Here is a 23,667-nt window from a genome sequence, read left to right as displayed (position 1 = left end):
CACGATTCCGAAACTTTGAAGAGTTATAACTTCTTTACCGTTCATTTTAGCACCATGATCCATATACGACAATCGATAGAATTCTTTGGAGGGGAGGGCAATCAGGGCTCTCAAGAAAATACCACATATCCGAAAAAATTGTTTAAAATAAAAGGTTTTTTGGAAAATAATTTTTTTTTTAATTTCGGCCATTTTGTTACGAGTTCTGACAGCTCCCCAAAAAAGTTGTAAAGATTATTCTTAATAATTGATGTGCTAAAACCAATATCTACAAAGTTCTAGAAGAGAAGAGCTTTGAAGTGATTTCCAATTTTTCCATTTCAAGACGCTAGAACTTTTTCATTTGCGGTCTCAGCTGTTGCATTATTAAGGATAATCGTTAGAACTCTTTGGAGAGCTATTAGAACTTATAACAGAATTACGGATTTAAAAAAAAAAAGTTTTTTTTTAAACAAATTTTTTTTGACAAATTTTTTTGGGAAATCCGATATTTTATTGAGAGTTCTGGTATATTATATAATATTCGATGCAATAAATAAATTTATTATTACTTATGTGTTTTTTATTCGGACAATTGTCAATTATCATCGCAATACCCTTACAACGCTGTCAATTTCCTTTGAAAATTTTATTTTAATAAAGTTTACAGAAATATTGATAGCTATCAGTTGTCAACAGACTATTTAAAAAAAAATTTCCATTTAAAAGCAATATTAAATTTCAAGGCCTCGCACGTGGCTTTTTCTTCGTGAGTGGAAAAATTCGGCCGACGCTGTAATTTTTAACCAATGTTAGTCTTTTTTTAATTTGCTCGAAATTGAGTGAGCTATAAGCCCATTCTACGTAAATTTTGAATATGACATAGCTTCTGCTGAAATGACAAGTGTACGTGGTTGGTTTTATCTTGTTACTTTTAAGGTGAAATCTATTTGATAGAAAATTCATTATTAGATTATGCATGTTGTCGTTGCAAAAAAAGATTTGTGAAATTGGATGCTGTTACGTACGTTTTATTGAAGTGAACTTCTAAACCTTATTTTTTATGTAACAGATAAACGTTTGTTAATAAATTTTACACGCAAAATTTTTAGTTTGAAAATGATAAGGAACAACCACTAAACGCTTTGATTTTGATAAATGTTATCAAGATCACGACTCTGAACAATATATAAATTTTATTATTAGTTGAATACTTTAAATAATGCTAATGCCGACGATAATGTAATTTTCAAGCCTTATAACTCAAAAAATACTTACAAGGAAAGTTTCATAACTGTCCGGAACCGATTTGATTCTCCATGAAATATGTTGTTAAACGCGAAAATCTAAGGGACACGTATTTTTTTATACGTGCGCTAACTCATATTTAAGGAGTGAAACACCCCTTTGAAGAAAAACGATATTACTATTTCGAGCCGAATACTGTCGGAAGTATAAAAGATAGAAAGACATTTTTTTTAACAAAAGTTGAACGATTTCAAGAGTACTTCAATGTTGTGAAGAAAAAAAATTCTTTTAGTCTTTTTGTTTAACAATTGTTAACAAAAAATTTTTTTAATTTTTTTCTTTACAGCATTGAAATACTCTTGAAATCGTTCAACTTTTGTTAAAAAAAATTTCTTTCCATCTTTTATACTTCCGACGGTATTTGGCTCGAAATAGTAATATCGTTTTTCTTCAAAGGGGTATTTCACCCCTTAAATAGAGTTAGCGCACGTATAAAAAAATACGTGTCCCTTAGATTTTTTGTGTTTAACAACATATTTCATGGAGAATCAAATCGGTTCCCGACAGTTGTGAAACTTCCCTTGTTAATAAAAAGTATTTTATTGTAGTTTTAAAAAGCATTCGTATATTGTTTTGAAGAGCATAAGCTACAAAAATGAATGTGCAATGAAAAATGGGGAGGAAAAATTTCCATTTAAAAAACTCAAGATGATCTTAACCTGACGCCATCCGAGGTTAAACTGATAAGATTAATGAATAGATATCCTACTTCGAAATGTAGTATATTAATGTACTGTTGGAGGTATCACTGACAAAAGAGAAGTATTGTGAAATATTTAATTACAACTTAGCCTAATAATCTTTCTAGTTCTTTTGTAGTTCTTTTTCAAGAATTTGTCAGAAAAATGCGGAATTGGTATTTCACAATACTTTATCGTAAAATTTAGACTACAAGGTATTGGTATGACGTAAATCCACGTTGTAATTTTCATATATTACAGACAAAAACGTCTATGTATTTTGTTGGCTAAAGATATGAACTTGTTGCAAATTGTTCTTTTGATAAGACATACAGTTATATAATGTCCTTTAAAGAACTGGTGTTTTAACTGTGCAATATTTAAATATTGCCTTCTTTTACTTTGTCAGTTGCAGTATGCTTCAATTATAAATACAATATAATGTGAAACATAATTGCATCTATTATTATTGCATAAATATTATATATTATTGCTTATGTATATCTTCTTTATTAATGTTTGAGTGTACTTTACATACATTTTGTGCAAACAAAAAGCCTTTTTTTCAAAATATATACATTTTTGATAAAAAATGCACAGGTCTAGACATAGAGATTGTTTTTCCGGTAACAGATGATAAATACAGTTTCAACACATAGAATCTTTCTCGTCATCTTGTCGAGAAAAATCCAAATAGTTCTATAGCCATATCTGCCACCGTTTCCGAGATAATAGTTTTTCTGTCTAAACCTATACGCAACATTTTGTCAAAGATTGTAGGTATATACGCTTTTTGCAGATAAAGAATTAAATTTCTGTAATTTCTTTAAATAGTTTTAGTAAGAAAAAAAATCTTTGGACAAACATATCAAATTGTATTTTTCCTTGAAACGTACTTAAATATGAAATCAAACATTATTACAGAGAGAGAGGAAAGGAGATGATTATGAAATAGGTGGGAAGTTGTATGTGGAATATCACGATATCTTATATAATTTATGCTGTACTCTGGGGGCGATCGTTAAAATTATCTCTTCATAAGCTGCTTAAATGTTATAAAATGGCCATTGGACATTAGTGTTTATTGCGTTGTCATAAAAGCTGCATTTCGGTTTTGCAGGAAACAAATAATTTTACAAGTGTAAATTCTTTATGTAATTTCGAGATGTATATTGATAACAATTTTGTAACTTCAGTCTAGCTTGAAGACCTTGTGGCTTTGGAATGATATAAATGAATTTATTAGTAACAGCAATCGGTTTTAGCTGCAATAAATACAGGTGTGTATGACGTTTATAATGTAATAATATTTAAAATCTTGGCACATTCTTTTCATTTGTTATAGACATCTCTGTGGTAAAGGCAAGAATAAATTTAAATATAAATAATTTAATTAATTTTTTGTATTAAGATAATTAAAAAAATGAAATAATTTAAAGTGTGTGTAAGTAATTTTTTTTATTTTAATAATTAAAATAATAATAAATAAAATAATTCAATAAACTTTAAGATTAGAGTAAAATATGAACCAAATTATATGGGACGTTCCACGTCAACGGGGACAAGTGCCTGAGTAAAATTTCTGAAGTCGAAATAAAACGTTCGAGGGCTTAAAATTTTCGTTTTTATACGTGGTTGAAGGGAAAACGTGGTGTATTTTAAAATTCAAAGCGGCTGCTCCAATATAGCAGTTAGAATAAATAAAAAACTTATGAAAATTATTGAAAATATTTATTTCATTGATCAGGTGGTCCAAAATTCATTCAATTTCCATGAAAATCGATATTTGTGGATTTTTCGAATCATTCGTGAACAATCCGTAGTTATATTTCCAAAATTCGAAATAACGAATCCAAAATGTATTTTCCAATTCATTATAAATTTTTGTTCACAATCTATGAATCTTGACGAAATGCATCTTGGGAGACCCTCACATATCTATCTTCATGGCAAAAAAATCAATTTTGGATCACATGGTTAAGAATCTAAGCTTTCCAGTCTATTCTTTTTCCACTGCAGTCATCATATTGCATCCGCTATTTTAAATTTTGGAAATCTGACTGCGGATTATTCATGAGTGACCCAAAAAACTTTCAGCTATCGATTTTTAGGATTGAATAAGTTTTGGACTGATAAGATTAATGAATAGATCTTTATAAACTCTACGATTTTTGTCCGAAACATTTTTCTATAAAACTTATATTTTCGAGATTTTTTACGGTTTCCATGCTTTTTCCCCTTTCTGCATATTATGTAATACTGTTATCAATATACACATACAATGTTTAACATATAGTCGACGATATTCTTTAAGTCTACCACTATGTATAGAAAAGCCGACGATTAGATACCGTAAAGAAGATTAGATACGATAGAGCATTTAGCAGTAATTAAAGTAATAGTTAGTATCAACAGAAACGCAATGAATCATTCTTCAAACGTATGTAAGCAACCACAAAAAATTTGTATTTCACATAAACAAACTTATTGCGCCGTAAAATTGTAACAAATACCGTTTTTGCTTTATAGAGCAAATACGGTATCATTTTTATTTCTCTTCTCCGGGTTTCACGTATAAATAAATAAATGTAATGTGCTTAATTTAAATCGAATTAAATATAATTATAATTGTTACAATGTTAAAAATGTTTATAGTAATTAACAAATTTTTATGTCTACATTTAATTTCAGATTATACAAAAGCCGGAGCAAGAAACAAATTTATTTATTTAATAATTTTTAAATAAGAATAGAAATATATTAATATTATCGTATTAAAAATAAAATTTTTATATATTATAGAATTTTTTTTGACAAATTAAATTAAGAGAAATCATTAATATTAACTTGTTAAAGAAATGAATTAGAAATTATTTTCTAGGTCTATAATTCTACGCGGCAATTATTACATTTTAACAATATTTAATAAGAAATAAGAAAATTATTACAACGTTTTTTTGAACAAATAATACTTATGATAAATTTTTCATTTAATTTTTGATCTAATTATTTTATATTACTGACTTATAATTTTCTGTATATGTATTCATAATTCTTATATTTTATATTACCGACTGTAATTTCTTATATTACTGACTTATATTTCTTATATTTTATTTTATACTTCTTATATACCGACTTATATTTCTTATATTTTATATTTCTTATATTTTATATTACTGACTTTAATTTCTGTATGACTTATGTTTTTCAACAGAAATCATACACACATTGCACATTAACGGAGAAACACATTACCGATTTCGTATCGTACATTTTCAATATGTTAGCGGAAGTACTGCGATGAGAGGGAAGTCTAATTTTTAATTCTATATATTTTCTTTGTTTTTGTATTCATTTCCAACATTGATAATGATCCGATAGGGATCGAAACGTTTGTATTGTTTATTGCCGGCAGTTATTAAAGTTTATTGTGTTATGTTTATGTTTATTTTATTAATTTAGACTATGTGTGTGTTGATTGACCTATAGCTCGTAGCCCTATTTATTTTTGATAATTTTAATTTATTGAGCCTCTTATTACCATTATATATTTTTAAAAACATAAATGTTTCAATCTTTATATCAAGTCATCTTCGGTATGTCGTTGACAATTTCAAATCATTAATTACGTCTATTACAGAACATCAAAATTTTAAATATACGTACGTCTGTTGTAAATAAAACGCATACCTGCATCGTTAATACGTTATGTTACTTTATCCATCAGATTAACATTAATCGCATTAACATTAATTATAATTAAAATTATACCTGTGTGTTAGTATTATGATCATCTGAAGTCTCTTAGAAGTATAATTGTGTTTCGTTAATAGCAGAAATGACACAAGGAATTGACTGTAGGAAAATACTATTATATAAATAGTTATGTTAGAAAGTGTGATGGGGCAATCATTAGAAGGAGGGGAATTGGAATCAACAACTTAAGAAGGGGATAAATTTTATATTATATTTTAGATACAGTTTGTTAATAATTTACATCTTGTTATGAAAAATATAATAATTGTTTTCTGTTCAGCATACATTAATAATTGATTTTGTATAATAATCTTTCTAATAATTCCGTTATCTTAAAAAATGTAATTTTATAATATATATAAAAGTAAAAATATTGATAATAAATTTATACAAGGCTAAGAAGAGTCGGCGCGGGAGGGGATGCGCAAGTTAAGTTAATTTAATCTGCGAAGTCTTCTTTATTCATAAATTTTTGACGTTTCAACTCTCTTTGGAGTCTTAATCAGCAAGTCAATTTTATATGTATATATAATCGAAGATAAAATTTAATTTAATATAAAAGTAAACAATTTTCTAATAGAAATGTATATGTATAATGTCAAAATATTTTTAATTGCTATTCTATATTTAATATACTGTTGTGCCTTGGTCGGTATAAGATTCGAGATCCCCCGTGGGGATTCGGAATGAATCAAATCTATTTTAAACATTTAATAAACTTTAATTAACTTCAACACTTGTCGGAATTATTCTTACAGTAGAAGCATAACACTTTTAATGACTAACAAACCGCTGACAACCGTCACAGATAACTGTGTTATGTAAATTAATCGAGTGACCCCTGTCTCTGTATCTTTCTTCTCAGTTTTTATCTTCATGTCCTTGCCCTGTCGACACGTGATCATCAGCATTCCCGTGATTACAATTACGTTTTTACGATTGAAATCTCCGTATCGATCGCGCAACTGGGTCGTGTCCTTATTATTTATATTTACATTTTATCATAATATGTATCTTGAAGTCTTATTTCCACATTTTTTATTATTGCTATTTCTTAATCTTATTCTTTTATTATCTTATTCTTAGTCGGTTATACAATTGTATTCGTAACATCATGTACGCGTATATGTATTAAGGCACCTTCAGACAATATGCCAACATTGACAAATACCATACACATACATGACATACGTAATTATCCATATTAAATGTAGACTAATATTTAACGAATACTATGCAAAATTTACATTGGCTCGTCTGGAGGCGTCTTAATATAAATGTTACATCATAACATAATCTATAATAAATTTAACATTATACTTTAGTATAACCTATAGTAATTTACTTAAGGATTTTAAGATGTATTAGTAGATTAATTAAAATAAACTGTTATATATATATGGTATATATCTACACAGTTTGTTATAAATTAAGTGTACTGATCATACATAAAATTAGTACAAGGAGTTAATTCTTCTTTATATTATTCTTCTTTATTCGAAATATAAACCAATCAAAAATTACATATATAATCATTTCTTTAAATTTAATTCCAAAAAGTTTAATACATCCCCCCTTCGATCTCTCTCGGCCTCCCCCCATTGTAAATTTGAGTCTATTATGAAGACCGTTGAAAATACCAATCAATTTATCTAAACAAGAATTCGGAACTGCTAATGCAATATCTATGTAACTGACGTAGAAAAGTGTTTAACAGATAATTTATTTTTTGTCATCATAATTCTTTATATGTAAAATTCTATATATATTAACATTTTTGAAAGTTTAATTAATGTATGAAAATGAAAAAACGAAATTGATGCTGCGATATGGCGCCCATATTTATGTTTATGCGAGAAGTAACTCATAACTTGGTTTATGTCGTAATGTAGTTTATACGAAAGTGCACATGCGCATGACGGATATATATTACGTTGGAATCGAATCTTTATGTAGAATGACGATAGTATAGATCGACACTCCAGTCAAGGTCTAGATTGAAAGCGTGTTTTCCGCAGTTTGTGTAGTTCTGTCGTTTAAAACAGTTTCGTTTGAAATGTTATCGTCGATTGTACATATGTACATTCTATTATTTTTTGTAACGAGGACAATATATGGCCAATCTTCGTGTTCTTGTATGTACTTTTTATATATTTTTACAAATATTGAGAATACTTATTAATATTGTGCTCATACTCTTCAGGTAATCAAACAGATTTAGATTTCGCGACTGGTATCAACCTGGTCTATTATAAATGGTTTGTATTCACAATAAAATGTCCAAATAATAATTAACAATAATAATTAATGTAAGCACGTGTTTCTCAGTAATAGTGAAATTCCTGCAACAATCGCCTATCCCATCACAGTGCCACAGATGTTATTAAATGTGTCGGATGATAACAAACGGATAATCTTTTACGTTTTTGGATATTTACAATATCCGGAGGATTCAAATGTTCAGTTAATGATGGAAGGTATAATACATGTCAGAGAGAGAGAGAGAGAGAGAGAGAGAGAGAGAGAGAGAGAGAGAGAGACACAAGTAGATTTAGACATTATAAAATCAAAGAAATGATTAATATATATTTACATCGCTTAGGACTTTGTTATGGAAGAACGGACAATATTGTGCTACTTGATTGGAGTAAATACTCTAATGGCTCTTACTCGTCCGTTTTTAGAAATGCTGAAAAAGTAGGAAGTTTATTTGCACAAAGTATGCAACTGCTTGTGGATAGTGGCCTAGATGTATCAAGAATTTATATTGTCGGGCATTCGTTGGGTGCTCACATAGCTGGCTTTGTCAGTAAATGCAATGCTTTCAAGATACCTCGCATTACAGGTATACAATTAAATTATCTTTATAATATGCATGTGTTTTATTTTTATTTCTAATAGTTTTTGTTATTTTGAATATAATTGATTCTTAAGCAACAAATATATTAATTTTATATTTTCTACCCGGGAAAAAATGAAGATGATTTCATTATATATGTGTGGATCAAATTAGATCAAATAAGATCAAATTGTATCTGATGAGATTTAGTTTTTAGATATAATCAGATCTTCAGAAATCTAGCTTGGTCTCACAAGATTGATGCTATATTCATTAAGATCTAAATAGATAATCTGCCATATAAATAAAATGCTATATTGAATATAAAGAAAACATATTGTAGAGCTACGAGAATATATTGATATATATGAATATTTAACTTTATATAATGAAACTAAATGTAATAAATATTAGATCTACAGAAATATAATAATATCAAAGAAGATACATATATATGTATAAGCGTAATCTGATAAAAATTGGCGTATATCTACAGAGATCTACAGATGAGATATAATAATATCAAAATAGATCTACAATTTTGGCCAAAGGTATAAGGCAGTAAGACACAATTGCAATTTTGTCGCATTTTACGAAAAGTTAGGTACCTTGATGAAAAAAAATCTCAGAGGTTTTCAACCACGCATTTTAAAGCTTAAAAATATATTATATCTAATGAGATAAATGTTTATATATTAGGACACAAATAGATTAAAGTATATCTACATATCGATCTATTTTGATCAGGTCAAAATGAAGATCTTTTAAAATCTCTTTTTAGATCTAATGAGATCTACATATATATCGTGAAATCTTCTTCATTTTTTCCCGGGTACTTATCTCCATTTTTCATATTAGCGAAAAGTTGGCAAGAAATCTGTTTATAAGAAATTTATAATTTGTAATTTTTTTATACGATTTACGTAATTTGTAGATTGTTTTAAAAAACATTCTTTAGTGTAAAATTATCGTTTATAGCATTGGATCCTGCGAATCCTGTTTTTTATCTTCTCGGATGTTATCTCACACCTAACGACGCGGAGTGGGTTGATGTTATCCACACGGACAAGGGTGGATATGGCACACCAACATCTATGGGTACAGCAGACTATTATGTGAACGGTGGAACTCGTCCTCAACCTGGTTGCCAATTTCTTGGCCTACCGTTAAGCAAAACTGGTAATAATAATTAATATAATTTAATTAGTATTGTTATTTCGTTGCAGTGTACTAATTCAATGAATTATTAGTCATCATATTAAATGATTAATATTCATTGCGTGATACGTTCCAGATAATTATTAATATTTAAAAATTTTTAACTAAATTGAAAATTGCAAGATGGTTTTTATATGTATATTGACCATAGTTATTTTTATAATTTTTAATGTTCGAGAAATTATCGAGAATTATTTAAAATAATTATGTCTAATGCACTTGATATAAAATTGCAAAAAATTAATTTATCAATGCTTTGTTTTGATTATTTTTTTTTATATGGTTGCTAGATCTCTGTAGTCATCAAAAATCAGTCGTGCTATATGCAAAATTGAAACGTCACCCTACCAAATTTACTGCAAAGAAGTGTAATTCCTACTTTAATTATATACTCAATAATTGCAAAAAGACTCTGCAGATCGATGTTGGATATACAGCAAAAGATATGTAAGATAATATTTAACACTTTACTTAATTATTTTTCATAAATAGACAAATTAACAATTATTTTTATAGATTAATAAAAAATATTAATATTTAACATTTTTTGCAGACGTGGATCATTTTATTTTCATGTAGACACTATATAGCACAGTTATTGTACTGTATTTAATATATCAACAAAGATTTGTGTTAATATGATGAAAATATATTGATTCTTGTTATGTAATTGTTATATCTATAAATAAGTTGTACCTACAAATAAGTGTCTCAGATTTACCAAATATTTTACAAATTATCTGATAATACTGTCCAACACTATTTTGCAATACAAATATAAAAAATTATTTTCGACGTACTTTTGATACTACTGAATACAAATCTATTGACACAATTTTATAGCAGGCACGTCACAATTTTGAGATAAATGTCAAGGAGACAAAAAATAACGTTCTTGACTTTGTATCATTGATATCAAATTTTTTTTCTTTGAATTGATATAACTTTAAATTGATAAACATTTATTCAATTTAAAAAATGACGAACTTAAATTTAAATATCTTAAATTTAAATATGTTTTTTTTTTAATTGACTAAATATTTAGTTACTTTAAGAAAATGGTCCCATTCGTACCCCATCTGAAGAAATACTATCTATTAAAATTTCATACATTTTTTCCAGTGCAACGGGAATATATCAAAGTTTACTTTTCAGAGTTCAATCGATTCAAAAATTATTATTGAGTGGAGTTTATACATTCGATGTTGTAATTATACGTGTATGCTACATGCAATATACATTCTAATTATTCTAACTTTCACAACTGAATATAAACTGATTTTTATTGCTAAACAGGTTTATCTTTTAGTTCGTTACACGTTACGGTTACGTAAATCGGTAAAGCAATAATTATTTCCGTGTGTCATTATTGCGTGGATCGATAAAGCAATAATCATAAATTAAAACAGGATAAAATTTTTATTGCACTTTTTATTGGATATCTGACATTGTGATTAACTTCTAAAAAGTTTCAGATATTTTGGTATTTGATATTCTATTTATAGTATTATTTTAAGTAAGATACGTATGTGAAATACTATAAAATAAAATAATAATATACAAGTAAGCATAAAGTTTATTGTCTTGTTCAAATCGATTGATACTAAGGCCAGTATTTATAGTCGTTTCTCAAATTTCATCTCAAGAACGTATCAGATGAGATACTCAGAATAGAGTCTTATATCTTGAGACACAGACGATTCAATAGTCATGTCTTGAATAGAAATCAATTGAAACTGTATGCATCTGAGAAGAGGAACGATTACTCGTGTGAAATCTAACTTGAGATTTAAGATATCAATTAAAGCTGCGTTTTGCTCTTGTTTGAAAATAATCTTTTCCAAAGTCGAATTATTGACATGTGAAATGAAATCATGCATTTATTTTAATAGATACTACGAATGAATTATCAAAATAGTATAATATTAATATATTATATAGTTATATAATATTAATATATTATATATTATGTAATATATTAATATTATACAATTTAGATTATTCATTTGTAGTATCTGTTAAAATAAATGCATGAGAAAAAGATAAGATATTCATAAATAATCACTATATATAGTAACAATATTATGTAAAGTATCAGCAACAATATTACGTAAAGTATCAGCTCAATCAGAAGGGTGTCCCATTCGGAAGTACAGCCAAGTATTTTCAAACATCGCTTTCTTTCACGTAGAAGTAATCCTATGATAACAACGTTAAGAACAATAATTTATTTATATGCGTCTTTAAACAAATAATTCAAATAAAGGCTCTAATGAGAAAATGCGTCTTTAAATTGCATACTTATAATTTTGCAAATGAATATAATCATGTAAGCTCTTTCATTTATGTATGGATTACATAACAACTTAATTTACATATACACACATGTGTGCTACACATATGCATACATGTAATATACATAACAAAGACTTGTTGATTTACAACGAGCAAAGTGCCAAAGCTGATTCATCATATAATATTAATTCGAAAACTTTTGCGTCAGAATTATTGGTATATTACAACATAAGAATAATATGTACGAGCAGTTGTCCGCAACGACGCGCGTCAGCGACATCGCAAACACTTAATTTAGTCACATCAGACGTAGATTTACAAAGGAACTGTTGCGAAATTTGCAAACAACATGGAATATTGGTCGATACTGTTAACTATAGTGATCAGTGTGATGAGTATTCATTATTTTTTTAGAAATTTTAATTTCTTTAAAAGACATGGTATTATACATATACCACCTGTTCCAATATTCGGATCGATGATATCGGTGTATTTCATCGAATATCATTCGTCGATCTCCTGCTGAAGATATACAATTCCAATCCAAATGCAAAGTATGTTGGACTCTACGTAGGGACAATTCCAATCTTCTGTCTTCACGATCCAGACCTCATTAAGGATATACTTGTTAAGAATTTTGAGTCATTTCCAAATCGTCATGGTTTTGCCGAATTTAACGATCGTTTACTTAAGAAAAATTTGGCTTCTCTTCACGGAGAAAAATGGCGGAATGTGAGAAATCTGTTGAGCCCCTCTTTTACGTCCAGCAAGATGAAAACGATGTTCACATTGATGTCGGAATGTGCTATGGATTTTGCAAAATTTCTATCATCATTACCAGTGTATGAACGAAATATAAACATGAAAGATGTTTTTTCTAAGTATACAAACGATGTCATCGCTACATGTGCTTTCGGAATTAAAACAAACTCCACAAAAGATCCAATGAATAAGATTTATATTAACGCCAAAGAAGCGTCTAACCTTAGTGGACTTCGTGGCTTTAAATTTATTTTTCTCAAAACTTTTCCGAGATTCGGGCGAATTCTGAATATAAAAATTGTGAATGAATATGTGACGCGCTTTTTCGAGGACATTATAAAGACTACAATCGCCACTCGTGATGCAGAACACATTACACGTCCAGATATGCTACAATTAATGATGGATATCAAAGACAAAGAAGGTCGTAGAGAACTAGACATCGACGACATGACTGCGCAAGCGTTCATCTTTTTTGTTGCAGGCTTCGAGACCAGTTCAACCGCAATGTCCTTCGTAGCTCACGAAATCGCAGCTAACCCAGATGTTCAGACTAAATTACAACAAGAAATCGATAACATTTTGGAGGAGTCGCACGGAGAAGTGTCTTATGAAGCCATTAATCAGTTAGAATATTTAGATGCAGTGATAAACGAGGCTCTGAGATTATATCCACCAATCCCCGTATTAGAAAGGGTATGCGAAAAAACTTTTGAATTACCATCCGCATTGCCGAACGGAAAATCTTTTATCGTAAAGAAGGGTATGACTTTTTGGATTCCGAATTTCGCAATCCAACGTGATGAAAAGTATTATAATAGTCCGGAAAAGTTTGATCCAGAAAGATTTTTAAACGATAAGATGCATAGTTCTTCGTGGTATATGCCATTCGGGTTAGGACCAAGAATGTGCATAGCTTACAGATTTGCTGTGCTGGAAATCAAAATCTTGATGTTTCACTTATTAACGCGATGTGATTTGAAATTTTGCACGAAAACTATATCGCCAATGAAATTTGCCAAACATCCGATGATAATGCCGGAGAATGGATTCTGGTTGAATATTCAGCGTAGAAAGGATATGCACCCTGTGGTGGAATATTCATCAGTGGATGCCACAATTTCTAAGTCTTAGAAAACATTTCAAATAGTAACATGTATAATAGAATTATAAAAAAATTAATTATTATTTTTTTGCGCAGTGTTTTAAAATGCATATTATTTACAAAACTGTAGAATGTATTTGCAAATTTGCATATTAATATTATTGAGCATCGAGGTCTGCTTTAACTAACATACTTGAGTTTCTTTGAATAAGACCATTCGACAGTTTCAACTTATTATTTCAAGTGCTTGTCGCATTTTTATGTAATCAAAAGTATGAAGAAAGATAGCACAAGCAATACAATAAATATAATTTTTCGAAAAAAGTATATCAATATTTACCGCGTAAATGTTTAATGATATTTTATCCACAATTTTTATCCAGGACTATTTATAAGTAATTACTAAACTATGTACATTTAGTTGTATATTTAACGGAGCAGGATATTATGAACCGTATGTGTGGATTATTAACCCGTTATTATTAGTATAATTACTCTCCTCGTTATGCGCAATTTCTCAGCCGGTCGCTAATTCCGCAGTCGCATACGCAATGCGTCGCATAAACACACTCAACGCTCTCAGCGCGAGGTATCGTTACTAATCCCGGCTTAATGAGAGCCCTAACGAGAGACTTTGATTACTAACGATAAGCGAGCAATGCATATTAGAATCAAGTAAATCCATAAAATAAGTCGCAGTGGCTGAACCATGTGTCGGAGATAATTTACAGAATGGAACAAAGCGCACTCCTTACGCGATTTTTGTGCGATCGTATTTTTGTTGCGTCATGTATCACCCGTATGAAAAATGCATCGAAATGTAGATATGTTTTTACTGCTGCTTTTAATCGTTTAATTGATATATGTAAAAATTTCATTCGAGATTTCACCGTAGATTTCAAAAGTCACTCGCAAACTTTACTTTTCTTTTAATAATAAAATTAAATCTGTAAATAAAAATTAAATAAAAACATTATATATAAAAATGCAGTTAGTATAAATAATAAATTAACCATGATATTATCATAGAATGCTATAATCATAGCAGTTTTTTAAAGTGTAAGAAACATTTGCCAAAATATATTTAAATCAGTTCTGTGACTGCATTTTAATGTCATTAATTTTTATGGATTTTTCGTCATTTTTCTCGATTAACTAAAAGACTGGACGTGATGGAGCAAAATGGCTTACGAATTCAAATTCAGCGACCCAAAATTTATAAGAAACATCTACTCTGCTTTGAATTGCTCTTCAAAAATTTTTTTGTGATCCTGTGTGATGAACTAAACGCAGATTTAATATATTTTTTTGAGATAAATTGTTTCCCTCTATTTTAGTTAAATTAACGACTTATTGAATAGAAACAGTGATAATCTATAAAAAAGATTAAAAATTACTCAAATTAAGTACAATTTAACATTATAAATTTAACAGTATACTGTCTAAACACTAAACTTAATTATAATAACTGTCATATGAAATAAAAGTACACCAACAATTTTTGAAAGACGCATTTACATGTAGGAGAGTAAAAGTTAAATTTCTCTGAATATTTTCCGGCATTGAAAACAAATAGCATGTCTACTATCTTATCTGTCGCGATTAAATCGTCCATGTTGCCTTTGTTTCGGATTCATAAATGGCACTTCCGCCCACGTTCCGTAGGTCTGAGAGGAACTATGGACCAATTTGGTCGATTGACGCACGAGTGGCCGATTATAATTTCATATCGAACGTTGGCCGTCATGAATAATAGATACAGATTGTTTCCAACCCCGATACTCGTCGGCCGAACCTCCCATCATGAGTGTTCGCTCGCATTCCGCAGATTTCTTACATCTTCAAAAGGTATCCCGTAAACATAAATGAATGTTGCATTCATACAAGTAAATTCTTTTATGGAGTTGCGCATTAATCAAAATGCATGTATAAGTTAAAATTGCGAAATCAAAGACGTTGATGTTTAAATGATCATCTTGAAGTAATCCTTGACGTGACAATTTCTCATATTTGCCATTTGTTTCGTTTCCAATCAACCAATGTATGTACCAATTATTCACTTAATACGAAAATAAGAAGCACATAACTCAATTCTCTTTTTTAGTCTTTGATCTCTCTTTTTTCTACCTCTCTCTCTGTCTCTTTTTTCTTTTATTATACTTACGAACTTCTCTTTTCGTATTCGTCTGGGCTGCCGCCCCGTACCGATTCTCGCCGAGAGCGTCGCGTGCAGTGGCACGTTAACTGCATCGTTGTAAAGCAGATTTCATTTAAAGAGGCACAACGGAGGCGGAAGGCTGTAAGAAAAAGAAAAAGGTACACGGAGAACGCATGTGATCCTGCTATGTAATTTTCATTCGCACTCGTGGCTACGCTTAACTACGACCGGAGCGAAATAATGCTTAATGGAATATCTATATAGGGCGATTCACGGTTAAGTCGAGAAACTATGCAAATCTCGTGTAAAGATGAAGAAAATATAAGTGAATATATAATTTCAAATTCAAATGTGGAACTCTAGATTATTTAAATACGATAAATTTTTTCCGATATGTTAAGATCTTTATTCAACACAAAAATTGGTAAAAGTAGTAATTAATTATTAAATGACTTTTAATAGAGCTTTCAAGTTGACGACGAGGTAATGATGGATTTATAGCGATATATTGTTAGAACTCTTTAAGAACTGAGAATTTCCTAATTCTCCAATTTATTTATCTTTTTAGTAATAATAGAAGAAGATGCTTTTATCAATCAAGAATGTTATATTTATAATTAATTATCGTGAAGGATTTAAACATTGTTTAATATTGATTCGATAATCAATCTGAATTCTTATTTTTCAAATGTCTGCTAACTAGACTTATTTTAATCCTAAACGAGATTAGCAACATTTAATCATTTCTTTCGGATTGTTTTTCTTGGTTTGTCACTCTTGGCTATCAGTTTAAAGCAAAAGTTTTCGATCCAGCCGTGTATCGTCCTGTAGAAAGATTCGACTAACCAAAGTATCGGCGAACGAAAGCGGTACGGTCTCAAGTTGGGAGTCGCGACCGGATGTTCTTTTCGTCTTTAGTATCATTGGCAGTAAATTAAAAGCCGGCTTTCAAAGGTCAAGATTGTGAGAGCGATACGTTGTGCACGTAAACGAATTCTAAGTCGATGAAGTGCACTTTATGAACGCGAAATTCCCGCGGCATCGTTATTCTCCACCATGCTAAATGTGACTGTCCAATCCTCGTGCCTTGTTAACCCCGAACTTTTATCTTCGTTTTCGTCGAATAAAATCATATTTAGCACTCAAAAAAATATTTTGCTGCTCCAGCTAGAATTATAGTTGTTTTTTGTATAGAAAATTATGTATCATACGCATAGAATTTATAGCACAAATCTAAATTCTATCTCTGTCACCTATATGATTAGATGCAATACATATCCAATATCGTAGTATTTGCTAGAAATTTATCTGTTTTAACTATTTTTCATACTTAGATAATTTTCGCTATAACTGCAAGATCACTTTTTTGAGTGAGCGTAAATATGTGCAGTTAAATGAAAATATAATAGCATTATTAGGTTTGAACGGCTAATGTAAAGCGATAAAATATTTTAAAAATGTCTTACTTAATTTTAATGTAATAATTTTTGAGCTTTTTATTTTTTCTTATCAAATATTATACGTAATTATTATTAACTAATATAAAGTATTTTTTATATGTGAAAACTAAAAAATAATCTTATCTGTCTTCGATAATAATTATTTCGATTTATCAAAAAATTATTTTAATTATAAGAAATAATTATACTATTGCGCGTGCACGCAAAATTCTAAATTTGATAATAATTAATTTATGAATTGCCCCAATGATATAGATTCATTGCTTTGCTATATAAAAGAAATTTAATGGCTCGTTGATCATAAAAATCGAAAATGATATAGCAAAGATCGTTCGTGGCCTTGAGATAGAATATGACAGAATAAAATCGGGATTTTCTTTTACATTACACTCATCTCGTAATGAAGATCGTGTCGAACATCTGTTATAATAAGCTCGATATATCACACTTTGTACGAAGATCACCCCCTCATGATTTATTACACATTATACCTGAGCATTATCGGACTGCGCATCGCGCGGCTTCAACGCGGTGCCTCACATGACGTCCATCAAGAAGCGATAATTAAAAAGAAGAGGGTTTAAATCGCCTGGACGTGCACGAGATTGGCCATCTGCTTCGCGCGATTAGAATAAGAATGGCGTAAGTCATGCTTACTATGAAATTTTGTTATCAAAGAGTGGAGGAATCGAGTTAGGGATCGTATTCGTGACTTTGCATCCGCTTAATTTCTAGCAATTGAATAAAGTCAAATTTTTGAAGAAATTGGCAAAATCAATTTATTATAATTTCTCATATTATTATATAATGTATTAAATATCTTAATAATTAAATTCTGGATCCAAATTTTTTCTACTTAAAAATCTATTTGAATATAAATAATAAATAATATAACAATCTTTTTTTATTTAATTTTTGAAATAAATATTTTATTTTTCATAATTTTTACCATTCTGCCAATAGTTGTTTTTATATTTTAATTAAAAGAATTTTTTCTCTAATTTAGCCAAAAAAATTTTGTTATTAAAGTTTAATTTAAGACTGGACGACGTTTCTTTACAAGTAAAACATACTGCAAGTTTAAAACACTTTTAAAATCCATCTAAATCTATTTATTTTCAAAGATGTTCTTTTAAGACTACACGTCAAAATAAAAGGTTCAACCTGCTCATTCTTCATTCATGCAATCGTCATTGACATAATTACCAGGTTAGGAAAAGAGAGAAGTTCTCCATTGCGTCGCACACAACAATGCACTTTGACTCCAATGCTCCTATCATTGCGACTTGAGAATTAAACGAGAATACGCTGGAACCGAGAGAGAGGCTGGCCTCTTCTCTCCAGAGGGCATATTTCTTTGATCTCGATTTTTGTCCCGCCTCACCACCCCTTTTACCTCTCTCTTCCCCTTATCCGCGAAGAACTCAAGACCGGTTAATCCAGATTAACTTTGAGCTCAAGCACATACATATGCACATACATGCATCGCAGTACGCATATCGTACATATTGATAGATATATGAAGTGTAAAAGTTTCATGTGTGTTTAGACAGATTCGTGAGGCTTTCGCTGTTTGTAAAACACCTTTTCTTGCAATCTCATAAACCTGTTTTATAAAAATTCGTTAATCGTGTTTGCGATATTCAAGAATATCGAAATTTTTTCTGATCTAATAATAAATAGGATTTCTAAGATAAGTTTTTCTCAATCAGAAATATGCTCCAACATATTTTATATTTTTGAAAAAGGAATTGATTAGATAAATGATTTCCACACGCCGTGATGCATTGGTGCACAGTGATGTCAGAGAAATCACAAGCAGAAAAAGATTTCGCGCTCTTAATTTCAATCTTCTATATTTCTGTGTCATACAATACATAACATCAAAGACTTTCTCTCTCTCTCTTTCTCTCTCTCTCTCTCTCTCTCTCTCTCTCTCTAGAGTCACTATAATAAATAATATGTATTTGTTTATTTTTAATGCCCCGAACTAATTAAATTTTTTTAAATGTAAACAAATTATATCAAATTCATTTTACTTTGTTATTATAAATAAAAAACTTAATTAATAATTTGAAAATTTGTGCGATAAAAAATAATTTTTAGATGCATATATTCTTTTCTTTAAATCATTTTTTCAATTTCACAGAGCATATTTTAGGCGCTTAAAAAGGGATTTTTAGAGCATAATGTTGGTTGCCCTAATTATTCATATTAAACTGAACACAAGTTATGTATGTACTTATATTGATTTCTTGCTTCTTTCATCTGCTTAGTCTTGCTTTCTTCATTTCATTTAGAAGTGTTTTATTATGTACAGGTATACATGCATAAAAATGGTTTAAAAACACGATTATGAACGACGTCCTCGAACGTAACTTTGCATTTCGCAAATTGGTTGCATGCATCGCGCGTCATTCATGGACGCATCAATTTCTGCATCCCTGACCTGAGATTTGCACCAAATGACGAACATTGTAACGCTCAATGCACTTTAACGAGAATGCGTGTGCGACGGTTGGCCGCGAGGATACGATACTTTACGTACAGGTCCTTGGTAACGCGATTACGCGAGATCTCGGCGAGATCCGATCTCGACGACGGGATTAAAGGCAATCGCGAGGCGATCGAGAACCGCCATTGGGTAATAAATGCGGCACATAATGAACCGCCTTTATCTAGCAAACTCGTTGAAAGCCGCCGCCGTTCGTGAATGTAAATTTATTCTCCGTGCGTAACACTGTTGCGTTTTGCCCCTAAGGATATAGCGCAAGTACGGCGGAATCTCGTTTATATTGGACATACTACAATGTCCAGCTGCTGAATGAAACGTAATACTATTCTAAAATTGTGTTATTCTTTATCATAAAATTTTTACAGCAGAGTACAACAAGATATAAATGATTGAGTAGCAAAATATGTATATTACAGATATTTAACAAAATAAATTATTCTTGGAAATTAAATTAAATGAATTGGAAAATAACATTTCATGTATAAATCTATTGAATTTGTTGCATTATGGTTTCCTAATTGGCTATATTTTCTGTCTTCCAATAGAAAAATTAATGTAACTCACAGAACATAAAATATGATGTTATTAGCATATCTTGAATAGGATTTCTGCTAATCAAAAATTAAGACATACGAATCTAAATATTAATCCGATCGCATTTTCTAATATAAGAAAATTTAACTGTCGTTATATATTGTATCCGCTGTAATAAACTCGCTGTACAGAGATAGCAGACATGAACGCATAAAAGGACACGCACATCTGTCAAGTACCAGCTGTATCCCGAGCTTAAACGAGCCCTAGAAGCGCGCATAATTTAGTTGCACTGATATGCATTCATTCGCGAGACACACGCTACTTCTCATGGTGAAACAACGAGCCTGTTCAGGATCACCATCTAGGGATGAACGGCAGAGCAATGTAGCTCTCTCAAGCTCTGGTGGTCACCAAAACCTGTCCAACACTCCGAGTGACTTCGACATTTTTCACGGATCGTCCTCGATAGCGACCCACGCGCCCGAGCTACGTCCAGTTCTCGAAGTGGACCTTTTCCAAGGTCAGTGACGTGTGGGCCGCTAGAGAGAGCACTGACGAAGTGCACTTTGTTGCGAAAGCACTTACGAACGTCGCGCATGTCGCGTGACGTTTTGACATCGCGACGCAAATGCAATCTCCAGCTTGCGATAAGAATTTTCGCGTTGAACGACCATTTCGTAAAAATTACGTCATTTCATACAGTCAACTTAACGGTCAATGAATTCTATGCGGTGACATGGCGACATATCCTCTTGAAAATTGATATACGTTAAAAACTTTAAAAAATTTATGCAATGTTATACATAATATGTAATATTTCAAACTTTTAATTATTTATTTAACATATTAGTAATTAAAATAGATTTCCATTTTAATTGAATTAAAATTAGTTCAAAAAAATATTAGAAACGATAAAAAACAAAATTTGTAATGTATTTTATTTGTTTGCTCTTAATTAAATTATGGATTAAAATTTTTTAAAGTTATTCTACACATTTATTATAAGAAATAAAAATTGTAAATTTTATTAAATAACTTTGTCAATTAATTTATTATTTTTTCATGGATACAGAAATTAGTTATTAATTTGTTAACATCTAAATATTTTAAATATAAATAATAAAGAAAAAAAAGATTAATCTTTTACAAAAAAAATTAAGTAATTTTCTCTGTTATTAGTAGGGCAACCAAAATTATGCTGTAAAAATCCCTTTTTAAGCGCCTAAAATATGCTCTGTGAAATTTAAAAAATGCTTTAAAAAAAGGAATAAGGTACCTGAGTCGAATAAAACCCAGGCACTAAATAAGGCTCACTTTTAAATTAATTACTTTAAAACTCGCTTTACGCCTGCACACACTATATGATTAAAAGATGTGTCATAGGAAGTAGATAAAAAAGGAGTAAAGAATTGGAATCGACAGCAACACGTTTGTTTAACACAACAAAAACTTGTGTGTATGAGGTTAAAACGAACCATTTTTATAACAATCCGCGATACCTTACATGCATTTAAAAATTATTTTTTAGCGCACAAATTTTCAAATTATTAATTAAGTTTTTTACTTATAATAACAAAGTAAAATGAATTTGATAAAATTTGTTTACATTTTAAAAAAATTTAATTAGTCTTACGGGGCATTAGAATTAAACAAATACATATTATTTATTATAGTGACTCTAGAGAGAGAGAGAGAGAGAGAGAGAGAGAGAGAGAGAGAAAAAAAATCTTTGATGTTATGTATGACACAGAAATATAGAAGATTGAAAGTAAGAGCGCGAAATCTGTTTCTCCTTGTGATTTCTCTGACATCACTGCGCACCAATGCATCGCGGCGTGTGGGAATCATTTATCTAATCAATTCCTTTTTCAAAAATATAAAATATGTTGTAGCATATTTGTGATTGAGAAAAACTTATCTTAGAAATCCTATTTATTATTAAATCAGAAAAAAACTAATCATAAACTTAAATTAGAAAACGATGTGAAACATACAATACGATAGATAAAATATATAAATATTGTGCACGTGTGGGCGAAATATGCAAAAATATGCTTTTATGTGTGAAATATGAAAAATATGCTGTAACATATAGGGCTTAAAATATATAATTTCTTATGAAACAAATTTGTATTTAGTTTATTTCTTTATTAGTCAAATAAAAAAACATGCCCTGTACATATTGTGGTTGCCCTAGTTATTAGCTATCTGTGCATTTTAATTTCTCGATCATTTATTTATATAGATAAAATTATTTTGTAAGCGATGACTTTTGCTGGGAAAATCTTCAATTTTCTTTAAATATTAGAGATAAACAACACATATTATAAATAAAGAGGAAACATATGTATTTATGATAAAAACTTGGAAGCGAGAGAATTAAAAGTGATTGGGATCAGTTCTTCGACACATTGACTAAACGAACTGTTATTCTAACGTGGTTTCCTAAAGTGTATTTATGCGATTATGCAAATCCGCGACACGCGTGGTGAGGTCGGGCTGCGCTGATGTGCGTGTTCTCGGTCATTGATTAAATTATGATCTGGATCGTCCAGCGTGTGAATTGCAGGGTTCGCAACCGGGACTAGGAGGCGTTAATTAAATTCAACACAGCTCAGATTCGTGTGGACGCGCGCGTCCTGCCACGGTGTGGAGTGTACGACGGCGTCTGTCAAGCGCGATGCACGATACGCTCTGTATAAGGTCGTTCTCGATATTAATGATGGCAACGCATGGCTGGTAATGAACACATGCGCGACCTGTTCCGCCCACGTGCGAAAGCGGCAACGGATTATCCGGATGGCTTCGCGGATCGTAACGCGCGGACGTAATGCTGCTCTCGCGCGGATTTGCATGGCGAAACCGACTGTCTGTCTGCCCGATGAAGATTCATTAGCCCATGCTGAAAGAGCAAATTAAAATGCACTGCATTATAGGTACATAACTATCGCTCAAAAGTATTCGCCCATCTCAATTTTTGTACTTTTTTAATTCACCTGAATTCCGTTCTAATTCTATTGTATTCTTCTTGATATATATATATATATATATA

At 30.4% G+C, this 23,667-nt stretch overlaps 1 protein-coding gene and 1 pseudogene across 2 annotated transcripts; both read left to right on the top strand.

Moving 5' to 3' along the window:
• Window positions 1-3,069: 3,069 nt before the first annotated feature.
• On the top strand, window positions 3,070-10,415 carry LOC108723105 (lipase member H). 2 transcript variants are annotated; one of them, XM_018448609.1, is made up of 7 exons: window positions 3,070-3,247; window positions 7,930-7,984; window positions 8,055-8,203; window positions 8,329-8,571; window positions 9,544-9,744; window positions 10,074-10,230; window positions 10,337-10,415. In XM_018448609.1, exons 3-7 carry the CDS (start codon window positions 8,104-8,106, stop codon window positions 10,371-10,373), a joined length of 738 nt encoding a protein of 245 aa, XP_018304111.1. In that variant the 5' UTR covers window positions 3,070-3,247; window positions 7,930-7,984; window positions 8,055-8,103; the 3' UTR covers window positions 10,374-10,415. The 2 variants fall into 2 exon arrangements, with proteins under 2 accessions (XP_018304111.1, XP_018304104.1); XM_018448602.1 differs by lacking the exon at window positions 3,070-3,247 and adding an exon at window positions 7,639-7,861.
• Window positions 10,416-12,404: 1,989 nt separating this feature from the next.
• LOC108722567 (cytochrome P450 9e2-like) lies at window positions 12,405-13,974 on the top strand (annotated as a pseudogene).
• The last annotated feature ends 9,693 nt before the right edge of the window (window positions 13,975-23,667 follow it).

The sequence above is a fragment of the Mycetomoellerius zeteki genome, unplaced genomic scaffold, assembly GCF_001594055.1.
Source record: "Mycetomoellerius zeteki isolate Tzet28-1 unplaced genomic scaffold, Tzet1.0 scaffold106, whole genome shotgun sequence".
Classification (NCBI taxonomy): Eukaryota; Metazoa; Arthropoda; class Insecta; order Hymenoptera; family Formicidae; genus Mycetomoellerius; species Mycetomoellerius zeteki.
Note: the sequence above shows the minus strand (reverse complement) of the source record. Positions and strands in the feature narration are given on the sequence as shown.

What these genes read in the sequence shown, in the direction of transcription:
- LOC108723105 (XM_018448602.1), top strand. Translation starts at nt 7,783, where the DNA reads ATGTTATCGTCGATTGTACATATGTACATTCTATTATTTTTTGTAACG. An exon ending in CCTACCGTTAAGCAAAACTG is followed by an intron (nt 9,745 to 10,073) that starts GTAATAATAATT and finishes TATGGTTGCTAG; the next exon opens with ATCTCTGTAGTCATCAAAAA. An exon ending in GGATATACAGCAAAAGATAT is followed by an intron (nt 10,231 to 10,336) that starts GTAAGATAATAT and finishes CATTTTTTGCAG; the next exon opens with ACGTGGATCATTTTATTTTC.